The sequence below is a fragment of the Mandrillus leucophaeus genome, unplaced genomic scaffold (assembly GCF_000951045.1).
Source record: "Mandrillus leucophaeus isolate KB7577 unplaced genomic scaffold, Mleu.le_1.0 Scaffold41, whole genome shotgun sequence".
In the NCBI taxonomy this organism is placed as follows: Eukaryota; Metazoa; Chordata; class Mammalia; order Primates; family Cercopithecidae; genus Mandrillus; species Mandrillus leucophaeus.
This window is the reverse complement of record NW_012104365.1, coordinates 3515099-3530346: the sequence shown is the minus strand read 5'-3', so window position 1 is coordinate 3530346 and position 15248 is coordinate 3515099. Positions and strand designations below refer to the sequence as shown.

Sequence of the window (15248 nt, the reverse complement as noted above, 5' to 3'; positions counted from 1 at the left end):
GGTGTGCACTGTGTGTGGGGCGTGTGTGTGTGGTACGTGTGGTATTGATATGGTTTGGCTGTGTCCCCACCCAAATCTCATCTTGCATTGTATCTCCCAGAATTCTCACGTGTTGTGGGAGGGACCCAGGGGGAGGTAACTGAATCATGGGGCTGGTCTTTCCCATGCTGTTCTCGTGATAGTGAATAAGTCTCACGAGATCTGATGGGTTTATCAGGGATTTTCATTTTGCTTCTTCCTCATTTTCTCTTGCTGCTGTAATGTAGAAAATGCCTTTCACCTCCTGCCATAATTCTGAGGCCTCCCAGCCACGTGGAACTGTAAGTCCAAGTAAACCTCTTTTCCTTCCCAGTCTCAAGTATGTCTTTGTCAGTAGTGTGAAAACGGACTAATACAGGCACACAGTCTGTGTGTGGTGTGCAGGGTGTATGTGTGGTGTGTGTGGAGTGCACTGTGTGGTGTGTGTGGGGTGTGTGTGTGTGGTGTGTGTGGGGTATGTGTGTGTGGTGTGTGTGGGGTATGTGTGTGTGGTGTGTGCAGGGTGTATGTGTGGTGTGTGTGGAGAGCACTGTGTGGTGTGTGTGGGGTGTGTGTGTGTGGTGTGTGTGGGGTATGTGACTGTGTGGTGTGTGTGGGGTATGTGTGTGTGGTGTGTGCAGGGTGTATGTGTGGTGTGTGTGGAGTGCACTGTGTGGTGTGTGTGGGGTATGTGCGTGTGGTGTGTGGCGTGCATCCATCGTGTGTGTGGTGTGTGGCGTGCACTGTGTGTGTGGTGTGCACTGTGTGTGTGTGGTGTATGTAGTGTGTTCAGGGTGCATGTGTGTGGTATGTGTGGCATGCACTGTGTGGTTTGTATAGTGTGTGTAGGGCGTGTGTGTGTGGTGTGTGTGGCATGCACTGTGTGGTGTGTGTAGTGTGTGCGGGGTGTGTGTGTGGTTTGTGTGCCGTGCACCGTGTGTGTGGTGTGTGTAGTGTGTGCAGGGCGCGTGTGTGTGGTGTGTGTAGTGTGTGCAGGGTGCATGTGTGTGTGGGTATGTGGTGTGTGTGGCATGCACTGTGTGGTGTGTATAGTGTGTGCGGGGTGTGTGTGTGGTTTGTGTGCCGTGCACCGTGTGTGTGGTGTGCCTGTACCTGCTGTGTGCTGCTGCTGCCCTTCGAGTGCACCCGTTCCTCATCCCTCCTCTCCCCAGGGACACCTCAAGCCCTGTGGAGCCCTCAGTGGGCAGGGGGACAGGGGGGACAATGGAAGGGCCTGGGCAGCAGCAGAGGGACCTGGGGGCTGCCGTGGGCGGGGACTTGTCCTCACCAGCCCTGGAGAGAATGACTGCATCAAGAGGATTCAGGGGTGTCTGGAGCCCTGAGCAGGAGCCCTGGGCAGGACCCTTGGCTGGGGACACTCCTCCTTGCCTTCGGGGGTGCCTTGGGGTCTGACTGCACCTGCCTCCTGAGTCTCTACCTTGGCTGGAAGGCTCTGGTCCACAAGCCAGCGGGCTGAGACAGAGATTTATTCCCTTACCGCTCTGGAGGCTAGAAGTCCAAGATCAAGATGTCGCAGCGCTGGTCCCTGGGAGGCTGTGCCAGAGAATGTGCTCTGGGCGTCTCTCCCGGCTCCTGGCGGCGCCACAATCTTCCCTGATCTTGGCTTTCGAAGGCATCCCCCAGCTCTCTGCCTCACCTTCACAGGACTTCTCCCTGTGCCTGTCTGTCCAGGCTTCCCCTTCTATAAGGACACAGTCCTATTGGATCAGGGCCCACCCTAATCACCTCTTCTTCACTAATTACATCGGCAAACCCCCTATTTCCAAGTTAAGTCATGTTCTGAGGTTAGGATTTCAATACCTGAATTTTAGGGGACATAGTTCAGCCCAAGGGACCTGGGGGGACAGAAACACCCAGAAAAGGCCACAGGTCAGCGCCTCGGACCGCCTGACTCGGGGACATTGCTTGGCCGAGTTTATCCTCATAAATGCTGACGTGTGCTAGAAGACACAATATTGGTTTCATAAACAACACTATTTTTTTTTTTTTTGCAAACGATACCCACAGGTCCTATTGCCACTTTCCAGCGCTGCAGCAGCTATAGTCAGATGACAACTGGGTGAGAACTTGGTCTCGAGTGTTTCCTGTGAGGCCGGAATATTGCTCTGATTCCTCAGGGGCAACTCAGCACTCCAGTGGGAAATATGGGACCTCATTTGCATTTCCTAATTGAATTGCTATCAGCTTTCCTGCAAGACTGCACCAAAGAACAGTTCTTCCAGATTCCAGCACTGCCTGCATTGCCCACAGAAAGGCTGCTTTTAAATAGTTGCTAAGACAGGGGGACAAAAGAAGGAGAAAAGTTGCCAAATTGTTATGGTTCATCTAACTGTAAAGCTGTCAGTTTTACCCAACTCCACAGAGTCGCTAAAATAATGGACGGAGGATGCTGCACTTGAAGAAACCTCTACATAAGAGAAATGAAATTTACAGAACCAGGAAATTAGGGGTCCCCGTGTGCCTGCCCTGGCAGAATTTGCTTCCAGGCTCCTCTCAATAAACACTGCCCTGGGGCCCCTAGCACTCTGTAAACTGATGCTTTGAAGGAGTCCATTTGTTTCTCCAGAAACCTCCCCCAGCAGAACTCTTGCTCACCACGTGCCCCTATCAGAACTCCCACCTTCTCCAAACACAGTCAGATAGCCCTCTGCATGCATTTGTTTAAAAAATATTAAATTGTGAGTGATAGTATGAGCATCACAGAGTACAGAGGAGCATCAGCTACATAAATGATGGCAGAATGAGCACCTGTCTTGCCACAAGGCTCCCTCCAACCCTCTGGTGTCCCCCAGCATGGCTTCCTGCTGCCCCCGAAGGGAACCCTCAACCGACTGTAACTGTGCACCTCAGTGTCACCCGAATTTGGATTTCCTGGGAGTGTGGTCACTAGGCTGGCACGCGTTCCTGCTGCCTGGGACCTGCCTGCTCTCCTTCCTTGGTCTGTTTGTGAGATTTGCTGGCTTTGTTGCTTCTAGCTGCAGTTTGTTCACCTTTATTACTGTATAATATTCCACTCTGGCGGCCCACTGCAATTTATTGACCCATTCCAATGGCGAAGGCATGTGTGTCGTTTCCAGCTTTTGGTGATTATGTGTAAGGCTTCTCTCAACGTCCTGTACAGAGTTCCTGGTATTACCTGCCTGTACTGCTATGGGGCATACACCAAAAACGAGGCATATATATATATTGGACTTTCATAGTAATTCTGAATTGCTGTCTGAAGTGTTTGTACCATTGTACACTCCCATCAAGAGTATATGAAAAGGCCAGGCAGGGTGGCTCACACGTGTAATCCCAGCACTTTGGGAGGCCAAGGTGGGAGGACTGCTTGAGCCAGGAGTATGAGACCAACCTGGGCAACATGGTGAGACCTTGTCTCTACAAAAAGTTTAAAAATAACCAACCCACCAACCAACCAACCAGGGGTGATGATGCATGTAGTCCCAGCTACTGAGAAGCTGAGGTAGGATGATTGCTCGTGCCCAGGAGTTTGAGACTGCAGTAAGCTAAGAGGGTGCCACTGCGCTCCAGCTTGGGCAACAGAGTGAGATCCTGTCTCAAAATAAAAACAAACAAGTGAAAAACAGTATTTGAAAATTCCACTCGCTCCAGATTCTCACCAATACTTGGTAGTACAAGTCTTTCCAGTTTTCACCATTCTGACTGCCCTGCTGAGGTTGAGCCGGTCTTATTTATTTATTTTTTTGAGACAGAGTCTTGCTTTGTCACTTAGACTGGAGTACAGTGCCATGATCTTGGCTCACTGCAACCTCTGCTTCCCTCGTCCAAGTGATTCTCCTGCCTTAGCCTCCCCAGTAGCTGGGACTACAGGCGCCTGCCACCACACTTGGCTAATTTTTGTATTTTTAGGAGAGATGGGGTTTCACCATGTTGGCCAGGCTGGTGTTGAACTCCTGACCTCAAGTGATCCTCCTGCCTTGGCTTCCCAAAGTGTTGAGATTACAGGGGTGAGCCACCCTACCCGGCCTCTGTCTTACATTTATCCACCATGACGCACTGCTGTCTGGTGATCAGCCTGTTTAAGCCTCTCATCCATCTTCTGTCTGTCTGTAGGTAGTGATCTGAGGTTCTCTACATGTTCTGGGTGTAAGTCCTTGGTTCGTAACTGCGTGCTGCAAATGTCCTTTCCCAGGCTCTGCCTTATTGTCTCATTTTTAAGATATAGATTTTGATGATCAGAAGTTCCTTTTTTTTTTTTTTTTTTTTTTTCTTTTGCTCTGTTGCCCAGGCTGGAGTGCAGTGGCATGATCTCGGCTAACTGCAGCCTCCACCTCCCGGGCTCAAGCTATTCTCCTGTTTCAGCCTCCCGAGTAGCTGGGATTACAGGCGTGCACCACCATGCCTGGCTAATTTTTGTATTTTTAGTGGAGACAGGGTTTCACCATGTTGGCCAAGCTGGTCTCGAACTCCTGACCTCGGGTGATCTGCACACCTTGGCCTCCCAAAAGTGCTGGGATTACAAGCATAAGCCACTGCGCCTAGCAGAAGTCCTTATTTTTAATAAAGTCCAGAGATCATTCTTTCCCATGCTTCATGCTTCACGTGCCATGTGCGAGGAAGCTTTCCACACCCCGGGGTCACATCACTCCCAGCTGCATTGCCTTGCCTTTCATGTTTAGATTTTCCGTCCACCTCAGATGGATTTTGGTTGAGGTGTGAGGTAGGGGTCATTTCACTTTTTTCTTAAAGATGCCCCATTGGCCCAGCACCATATATTGAAAAGACAGTCTTTCCTCTATTGTTTCAGTGGAAATGGGCAAACTTTCCCCCAGATGGCCAGATCGTAAATATTTTAGGTATCTCAGGCTAAGGGGCAAAATTGAGGACACTGTATAGGTACTTACATAACCCTTTAAAATGGAATCATTTAAAAATATAAAAACCATTCTTAGCTTGCTGGCCATAAAAGTCCTATGGGATACAGCAGCTGGTACCTGCTCTACAGCACTGCTCTTATAATAAAAAATCAAGGGTTCGCACCCTGGGCATTTGACAAGGCTCATCAGATTGTAAAGATGAACTCGGTGGATTTTGTAGTATGAAAGTTATACGTCCACGAAGCTGATTTTTAAAAACATTACGTATCTTTTTCTGGGCTCACTATTTTTATTCCAAGTGTCTATCCAATCATCTCTGCTCCAAAATGACACCATGTTAATGGCTGTAGTTCAGTGGTTTTCAAAAGGGGGCAGTTTTGTCCCCCAAGGGAACATCTGGCAGTGGCTGGAAAGAGCTTGGGTTGCATATGGAGGTTACGGGGCTTCACCTGGCATCTAGCAGGTAGAGGCCAGGAGTGTGGCTTACTATCCTGTGGCACACAGGACAGCTCCAGCAACGTGTCTGGAAGGACGTGTCCTCCCATCTTTCTCTTGTTCTAGGCTATCTTCGCCTTTTCCATTTCCATTAAAAAATTTTAAGTCGGCTCTTTACTCTTCCCAAAACGAGCAAACAAAAAATCTGCTGGAATTTTTATTGAGGTTGTGTTGACTCTATGGCAACTTTGGGTAGAATCAATATTCTAACATAAGCCTTCCAAGTTATGAGCTTGGCATATCCTTCCATTTTTATAGGTCTTCAATTTTTTTCAACAAAATGTAAGAAGTCTTGTACATTTTTGTTAGATTTATTCCCAGTTATATGATCATTTTTAATGCCATTGTAATTGGGATCTAGTTCAGATTTTATTTTCTAATGATTTATTCCTGGTACATAGAAGTACAACTGTTATGTCCAGCACCCTTGCTAACCTTACTCATGAATACAAACAACTTAGGACAGGTTCTTTCAGGACAGACTACATTTTCTAACATTCATAATCATATAAACTACAAATAATGTCAGTTTTATTTATTCTAATTTCTTTTTCTTGCCTTACTGCATTGGCTTGTACCTCCAGTGTGTGTATCCTCACTATCAGGATTTGGGAAGACAAAACTTTGGGGAAGCAATTCCTCTTGTTGTGATCTTTGAACAGGTTTGTGTAAGATTTGTTTTAATTTCTCCTGACAGCTTGGGTAGAACTTACTAGTGGAGCCAACAGGTGTGGACATTTCTTTGTGATAAGGATTTTAGTTTTAATTTTGTTTGTAACAGTAAAACAGTTCAGGTTTTTTTTTTTCTTATGTTAGTTTGGTAAGGTGTATATTTCTATACTATTGTCCTTTTCATGTATATTTTTAAGTGTGTTGGTATAAATTGTATATAATATCCTCAAATGATCTTTCTGATGTCCACAAGATTAGTCACGATGTCGTCTTTTCATCCCTGATAAGGATTGTTGCAGTTTATACCTTTTCTTTTTACTCAGTCTGATCAGCCTCGTAGTTTAAAGGATGAACTTAGTTATTTCTATTGTTTTCTGTTTCATTGTTTTCTCCTCCTGTGTTAACAATTTCTTTCTTTAGACTTTGGGTCTCATTTTCTGTTATTTTTATAGTTTCTTGAGATGAATGCCTGGATTGTTGATTTTCTGCCTTTTTTTTTTCCTTTTTTTTTAAGGTAGGGTCTTGCTCTGTTGCCCAGGCTGGAGTGCAGTGGTGCAATCTTGGCTCACTGCAACCTCTGCCCCCTGGGTTCAAGCAATTCTCCTGCCTCAGCCTCCTGAGCAGCTGGGATTACAGGGGTGCACCACCACGCCTGGCTAACTTTTTCATGTTTAGTAGAGATGAGGTTTCGCCATGTTGGCTGGGCTGGGCTCCAACTCCTGACCTCAGGTGATCCACCTGCCTTGGCCTCCCAAAGTTCTGGGATTACAGGCGTGAGCCACCATGCTCAGCCAATTTTCTGCCTTCTTTATCTTGTAATATATGTATTTAAGGCTAAATATTTCCATCTGGGCATGACTTTAGCTACATCCCAGTAGTTTTATTACTCAGTTCAAAATATTCATTAATTTCCATGTGATTTTTTTTTTTTTCTGCCCAAGGGTTAATGAGAAGGCTTTTACTTAACTTCCAAATCTATGGGGATTTTCCAGTTATGTTCTTTGTTATTGATTTCTAGTCTACTTGCTCTGAGTTAAGAAAACAAACTATGTTTTGATTTTAAACCTTTGAAGTATGTTGCGAATTGCTTGAAGGCTATGAAGTATGTTGGGACTTGCTTGGTGAATATTTGTAAATGTTCTGTCTATACTTAAAAATCATGTGTATTTAGCAGTGGTTGGTTTCTGTGCTTTTATACATCTCGGTAAAGCCAGCCCTGTTAATTGTGTGATTCTAATCTCTTTCCTTACTGGTATCTTCTGCTTGTTCTATTATTCGCTAAGAAATTTTGTTAAAATTGATCACTGATTGCATAGTTATTTCTCCTTTTATTTCTATCAATTTTGGCACAAATATTTTGAAGTCATATGAAGTGCACACAAATGTAGGATTCCTGTATCTTCTTGGTGAATTGTTTGTCATTATGAGGTGTTCCTCCTTGAACAGAATGCTTTGTCCTCAGATTCTATCATCTGATATTAACAGCGTCCACTAGCTTCCTTTTGATTAATACTTGCATGTATTTATTTCTCTAAGATTTTACTGCTAACCTTTAGCTTTATACCTTTCAGATGTATGTTTTATAAGCTGCCTATCTTTAGGCATTTAAAGATAAGATGGATTTATCTTTATCCATCAATTTATTTTTTAAAATTATAACAAATATATTTTCATTTGCTATAATTACAAATATATTTGCAAATCTGCCATCTTACTCAAAGAGAAAGGTATAGCCCATCTCTTGTTTTCATTTCTCTTTTTTTGTATTTTTTGGCTTGATAATGGAAAAAACAGAATAATAAAAATTTATTATGTCACTATTTATAGACTTTTATGACTCTTTTATTGATTTTCTAAAGACTTTGTAACAAGTGTCTTTGTTTTATTTAGGAGTAATATTAATTTGTGATTTCCATCATTTTTGAGAAAAATGCAAACAACTTCCATCTCTTTGATTCCATTTATCCCTTCTCAAAGTTTATGCAGTTTTGCTGTGAATTCGAGTTCTCTATTTACACCCATGAAACGTTATACTGCTGTGATTCATTTGTATTTTTCTGTGTACTTGGCCTTTTCCCAGCTCTTCATTCTTTCCTCCATTTCTGAGTGTTTGCCTCAAATTGTTTTATTTTGTTTGAAGAACATCATTTGGGACAGATTCTTTCAGTTTCTCTTCATTCAACTTTAATTATTGAAAGACAGTTTTACCGGATGATAGAATTCTGTTTTCTTTTAGCACTTTTAAGATATTCCTTGAGAGGCCAAGGCCAGTGAATCATGAGATCAAGAGATCGAGACCAGCCTGGCCAACATGGTGAAACCTCATCTCTACTAAAAATACAAAAATTAGCCTGTCATGGCAGCACACGCCTGTGATCCCAGCTACTTGGGAGGCTGAGGCAGGAGAATCACTTAAACCTGGAAGGTGGAGGTTGCAGTGAGCTGAGATCGCGCCACTGCACTGCAGCCTGGGTGACAGAGTGAGACTCTGTCTCAAAAAAAAAAAAAAAAAAAAAAATCATTCCATTGTCTTCTAACCCCCCAACACCCCCCAGCTCCTGCTGAGAAGTCAGTCTCCTAGTCGTTGCTCCCTCAAAGGAACTCTGCCTTTTCTGTCTGCTTTTGAGATTTCCTCTTTGTCTTCGGGTTGTAACTATTTTACTATAAAGCATCCAGGTACTGTTTTTTTAAATATTTCTCCTGCATAGAGTTCACAGGGCTTCTTGAATCCATGCCTAGATGAATGCTATCAGTTTTGGAATATTTTCTGCCACTATATTTTCGAATATTACTTCGGCTCCGTTTTCTCTCTCCCCCTCATATTGCAAATATACACGTTAGACCTTCTTACTACTTCTCCAATATCTCTTATGCTTGCTTCTGTATTTTCCTTCTGTGTATCTCTTCACGCTTTACAGCATGAATTTTTTGATACTTTTTGCTTCACTAGTTCTTTCTTCAGCTATGTCAAATCTGCAGATATATCTATCCATTGAGCTCTTCATTTTGTTTGGTTTAGTTTTCAGTTCCAAATTGCCCAATGATTAATAATTCTGTTTTATACCTTTTAATTATCTCTGAAAGTCTTCTATTTAATTTGCTTAAAGATAGTAAGTGTAGTTACTGTAAAATCTGTCTGATCGTCCCATGCTCTGGAGCCTCTGTGGGTCCTTTCTTTGTTGTCTGTTTTTGAGACAGAGTCTCGCTCTGTCACCTAGGCTGGAGTGCAGTGGCTCACTCGGCTCACTGCAAGTTCCTGCCTCCCGGGTTCACGCCATTCTCCTGCCTCAGCCTCCCGAGTAGCTGGGACTACAGGTGCCCACCACCACACCCAGCTAATTTTATTTTATTTTTTGTATTTTTAGTAGAGATGGGGTTTCACTGTGTTAGCCAGGATGGTCTCAATCTCCTGACCTCATGATCTGCCCACCTCGGCCTCCTAAAGTGCTGGGATTACAGACGTGAGCCACCGCACCTGGCCCCTGTGGGTCCTTTCTTTTCTGCTACTTCCTTCGATTGTTCTTTCTACATCTTATCCCTCCTCATGTGCCCAGTCATGAGGCTGAGTGCTGGACGTTGAGTATGAAAGGAGATGGGCACAGCTCAAGGCCTGGGTGACAGTTCACACTGGGGAAGATGCACAGTTGCTTCTGGCAGGCGGCCAGGACACCAGCAATCCGGTGTCACCTTGATCATCGATAGAGGCTGGCATCACGCTCTGCAAGGGCGCATCAACCAGGTGACCCAGCATCCCACAGTGGCTCCCACTCCCTGCCTGCCTCCTCCTGCCCCCACGCCACCCGGCGAGGCCCAGCAGCTGTGATAAGCACAGGACCGTGAAGTCTGGAACCAGGCAATGACAGCCATATGCTGCTATTTTCCACCCCCGACCTCCATAACCTCATGAAATATCAACACCCTTTGGCTGGGACGTGGGTAGCATTACTCTCCCATTCTCCGGAGCAGCTCACCTCAAAGTTGTGTGAATTCTCCCAACACACCTAGCCAGTAAGTCGCAGAAGCCTTGCCGTGGACCCACACCCCGGGCGGCTGCTCTTGCACCATGTTGGGCTCTGCCACACCTGCAAAGTCCTTTTCCATTCCTTCCCCACACATCACTCTCCCATGCAGCACAGAGCTGTGGTCACATGCTCAGCACCCTCATCTGTGATGTGACAGCACCCACTCCCAGGCGTGTGGAGAGGGTTAGACGAGCTAACACCACTTGGGGCAAGGTCTGAGTGGGTCCTAGAAAGTCAGGAGAGGAACCATTGGCAACACAAGTGCTGGAGGACCGGGTCTCCTGGGCTGTGGAGACTGCTCACTGCGCTCTACAACAGTCATGTCTCAGGGACTCAGGGCTGCACCCCACAGTGACCCCATGGCCCTCATGGGACAGGGTCTCCAGGCTGCCCAAGGGCCTGCCTTGTTCACCAGGGCATGGCTTGTAATAACGACTCAGGAAGAACAAAAACAACATACGCCGGACTCACAGGTGGGCCTCACGGTTCACTATTTGGGGGCCACTGCCGTTACAGCCGCGCTCTGCTGCCTGATTTAACACCTGGCTCCCTGGGTGTGCTGAGCCTGGGATGTGAATTCAGTGTCCCCTGCTCCGCCGGATGGGTGCTTCCTGCGCCAGCCTGGCGTGGGTCGAGGAGCAATTCCCACGGGGACTGTCTAGCAGCAACCACAGCTGGACCTGCCCCTTCCTCAGAGGATCAGGGGATTAAATCTGAAATCGCTTCATTAACATGCCCAAGAAAAGGTGCCATTATATTTTCAATCAGAGCCTTCACCAGAGGCTTTCGACAGGCTCTCAGGGGCTCTGCTCTCGGCTCACGAGGTGCCAAGTTTCTGCATCACAATCGGAGACTTGGGGACAGCTTGGAAGTCACAGGCGTGATGGGGATGCAAGTCCCTGCCTGTCAGTGTCCCGGTACAGCTTCCGGAGGGAAGAGGTCCCCATGGCACAGGGTCCCCAGGATGTCCAAGGGCCTGCCTTGCTCACCGGGCGTGGCTTGTAATAATCACTCAGGAAAGAACAAAAATGACATACACCATCCTAGACTCTTCAGGACTCACAGGTGGGGCTCATGATTTGGGGGCCACTGCCATTAGAGGCGCACTCTGCTGCCTGGTTTAACACACTCAGGAGGATGCTCAAGACCTCCTTCCCCCTGGGGGTCAGCTCATCACGCGCTGAAGACTGTCTGCCCGAGTCACACTTTGTCTTTTCTAACCTAAACCACCTCCACATCCATCTAAGAAACAAGTCAGAGGAAGACACAGGTCCCTCCCTTCCCAAAGTGGGTTCCTTGGCACACCTGTCTTGCAAGCTTCCCATGGAGAAGGGTTCCTTGGTCAGACAGTTTAGGGAACTTGCAGACTGTGTCCCACTCAGAGGCTTACACAGCACACGAGGCCTGAGGTTCTGGGAAACCCACGGAAAGGAATCTGCTTGCCTCTGCTTAATGCTTTACTTCCTGAGGTCCCTTTTCCAAGGGAGTGCCCATGATTGCTAGCGGCCGCCGCCTTGCATGGTGATTTCTTTTGCTCACCATACCTCAAATGACCCCACAGAGGCCTCATGTTACCTGGGGCGGGGGATCTGGAGGGGTTGGCACACGTTCTCTCCACCACTGTGGCCCCCCAGGCAGGCAGCTGCAACAGCTGGACCTGAACGAAGGCTGGCCTTCCTTAGCGCCCTCCCACAGCCCTCCTAGTTGCAGCTTCTTCAGCAGCCTCCACACCTTAAGGCTGGCATAGTGGCTGTAACCAATGCCAGGACACTCAAGGTGGACGGTACCTGGCCACTTCCCCATAAGGCACAGGGAACCTAACAGCTAGGAACTGGGGGATGAACACAGGTTGTTCAGGAGCCTGGTGCTGGATTGCTGGAATATGCGGGGATGAAAGGGAGTTCTCAGGACGGGGATAGTGAAGGCGCCCTCCCTGTCACCCAGATGAGCCAGGCAGCGGGTTAGAAGAAGGCAGAGTCAGAGGGCAGCTGGGATGCTGAACAGCAGACGTTTTATGCCTGTGTGAAGCTGTCTCTCTCTCTCTCTCTCTCCCCCTCCCTCCCTCCGTCTCCCTCTCCTCTCTCTCTCTCCCTCTCCCTTCTTCTCTCTCCTCGCTCTCCCAGCCATCTCTCTCCCTCCTTCTTTCTCTCCCTTTCTTCCTCTCCCTTCCTCTCCTTTCCTTTCCTCTCCTTTCCTGTCTCTTTCTGCCTCTCTTCTTCTCTTTCTCCCCCTCCCTCTCTCTCCCTCTCCTACCTGTCCTTTCCTGTCTCCCTTCACCTGTCTTCCTCTCTCTTCGTCTCTCTCTCCATCCCTTCCCCACTCTCTGGTTGGTTCCTTTCCGACCACATGATCTCTGCCTCGCTTCTCATCCCTCCAGGCTTCAGAACGCCCTGGGCCTGGTGGGCTACAAACTTCGGGAGGCAGGAGAGATTTCAGAATACGCCAGTGCCCAGTTTGAAATGAAAATGTGGGGCCCCTTGTTCAAAAACATATGAAGAGCGTCAAGACCGTGGCATAGTGTCTGAACCTGGGTGTGGGCCTGTGCACCTGCCCAGGGGACCTTCCTGCAACGATGGCCGTGTCTCAGGTCAGTGCAGAGGGCAGGGGTGCTCGGCTGGCAATGACCTGAGCGGCACAGCCCGAGGAGGAGGTGACTGTCCGTCCTGAGGGAGCCCTGGCAGAGGCTCTGCCCGGGGCCTGCAGGAGGAACTAAGACATCTAAAGTCCGGTGCAGACCTGGGCGGTCACACCTTACCTTGTGTCCAGAGTGCAGGGACGAGGTCTGGGCCACCAGCAGCCGTACCACGGCGTCCCATCTCTCTGCTGTCTGGCTGTCCCACGCGGTCACCGTGAACGCCACCTGCTCGGAGGGGACCTGCAGCTCCCGGGTGGCGAAGACCGTCCCGTCGGCCCCGACTTTGAAGTCCACGCTGTTGGTCTCGTATTGCGTCCCCTTGGTCCCCACACAGCTGCTGAACTTGACTGCAAGAGGAGAGGGAGGCAGTCAGGATGGGCCTGGCCAGCAGAAGGGTGGTAACAATGGCAGCAACCATGCAGGACGCTCTCCAGGCCCCCCGTGGGCATCAGGGGCATGAGGTCTGCACTGATTTCTCCACCTCCTGAGAGGGTGGTGTGTTTTATCTCAACCCCTAGAGAATTAGCCAGAGGCCTTTAAAAAAGGAGGGAAAAAACAAAGCAACGCTGAGCTTCCGTTCTATCTACAACACAGCTGCACTCCCTTCCGCAAACGCATCTCTCCCTCGCCGCTATTACCTCCGAATTCAGCCGGAGTCTGTGAGCAGCACAGTGGGTACCCTCCACCTCAAAAATATGCCCTCGGTTCCCCCCACTCTTGCCTACGCAAATCTTCTTCCTGCCCGGGGAGACTGTGAAGCCCCTAACGGACCTGTTTCTCCACCCCAAGAAGGAGCAAGAGGGAGCTGGCATCTGGGGACCGTTCCCCCACGGCAGGTGGATTCTGGCAGCAGAACTGGGCTCTGCTGTGTTTCTGGTCCTTTTTATTACTAAGCCAGAACTGATGCCTGCAAACTGCCTTGGGGTGGGCTGGGCAGATGCGGCCAGGGCAGACCCTGGCCCCACCAAGTGCTTTCTTGGTGAATTGGAAACCGAGTTGAAGGCAGGCAGTCTCTTGATACTGCTGGGTGCTGCGCATTGCTTCACTTCCAAAACATTACTAGGCACCAGGATGCCAACCTCCCTTCACGGCTCCAGCACCGTGGCCATCTCTAATCCTGCCGCAGAATAAGACACCTCCAGAGGCGCAGATTCGTCCGGACACATTAGTGCATTTTTTAGACGTGTGCTTTTGCAACTGTCACCTACAGCCATGGCAAATTATGACGCGCCCACAACCCGTGTCACATTCTGCTGATAAAAGCCACGGATAAAGTTACCTAGTATTTATAAAAATGTGGGTATCTAAGCAATTATGGTAGGAGGATTGGTTTTTCAAGCAATTTTGCTGTCACAGCTTACATGATTTAATTACTATTTATTCGAGAAACCAAAAAAAAGCGACTCACTGTTACATTAGATAAAGCGTTTTCCCCTCGCGTTCACCTTTTACTGTTGCCTGCCTTGAAAGAATAAATAACGTGTCTGTTGCCTCGTCTCAGATAGTTCACTTTAGGTATCTTCCCAGCCAATGGCACCTCCCACTTGTGCGTTTCATGTGAAAATGTTTTTAAACGTGATGACACCAGGCATTTCCACCCTGTCTGGTTCCACAGAGCAATGAAACTTCCAGACTCCAGGGCCCCCCCGGTGGCTCCTCTGATGGACGGTGGCAACCCAGGCAAGGGTCCGCTATGGCTCCCTGGACCTACTCCCCCTCTAAGGGCGGAATCATTACATTTTGTTTTTCAAGTGACAGGAAAATTCCAAACTGCTTTTATAAGTACTGTTTGCCCAATGGTAAACAAGTTAAAATCAGCAACAACTTAGTGGATCCATCATTTCTGACATCCGATTGTCACTGACAAAGATAAAAATGACAGCTCTGTGATTGCTGAGAGATGAGCACAAATACACAAATAAGCCCCTTTGTTCTCTAAAAGCAAATTCCTAATAAAACTAATGCAATTTGACAGCAGCAGGAGGGTTTGTGTTGTCTTCAGGATTAAACAGTGTTGTAGTTAAAACAAAGTACAGGCACCCAGCTTTGGCACCACCTTAGGCAAGCGTTGAAGCTGCTTTTAGAATGAATGGGCCACCACCGTCTGAACCGCTGGGCAGGAAACAGCGGGGGCGTCGGCCACGTGAACCAAGGACTTCGCAGGTGAAAAGCGTTGCCTGCGGGAGAGACCCTGGATGAAACTACGACAGGGCCCTCAAAGGCAGCTCCGTGGGTGGCTTGGGGGAGTGATACCCAGGGGACTGCACCAGGGCCCCTGCACACCGGCTTCCTAGATTTTTGTTGTTGTTGTTGTTGTTTGAGCCGGAGTCTTGCTCTGTTGCCCAGGCTGGAGTGCAGTGGTGCCATATTGGCTCATTGCAACCTCCGCCTCCCAGGTTCAAGTGATTCTCCTGCCTCAGCCTCCCGAGTAGCTGGTACTACAGGCGCGCACCACCATGCGTGGCTGATTCTTGCATGTTTAGTAGAGGCAGCGTTTCACCATGTTGGCCACGCTGGTCTCGACCTCCTGACCTCAGGTGATCTGCC

General features: G+C 48.2%; 1 protein-coding gene across 2 annotated transcripts in view; it reads right to left on the bottom strand.

The window, feature by feature from the left end:
- The window catches only part of CDH4 (cadherin 4, type 1, R-cadherin (retinal)), a 501882-nt gene that overhangs the window by 204053 nt on the left and 282581 nt on the right, over window positions 1-15248 (bottom strand). For both annotated transcript variants that reach the window (XM_011992340.1, XM_011992341.1), the window contains exon 2: window positions 12822-13048. In XM_011992340.1, the coding sequence (XP_011847730.1) occupies window positions 12822-13048 (227 nt within the window). The remainder of the gene's footprint in view (window positions 1-12821; window positions 13049-15248) is intronic.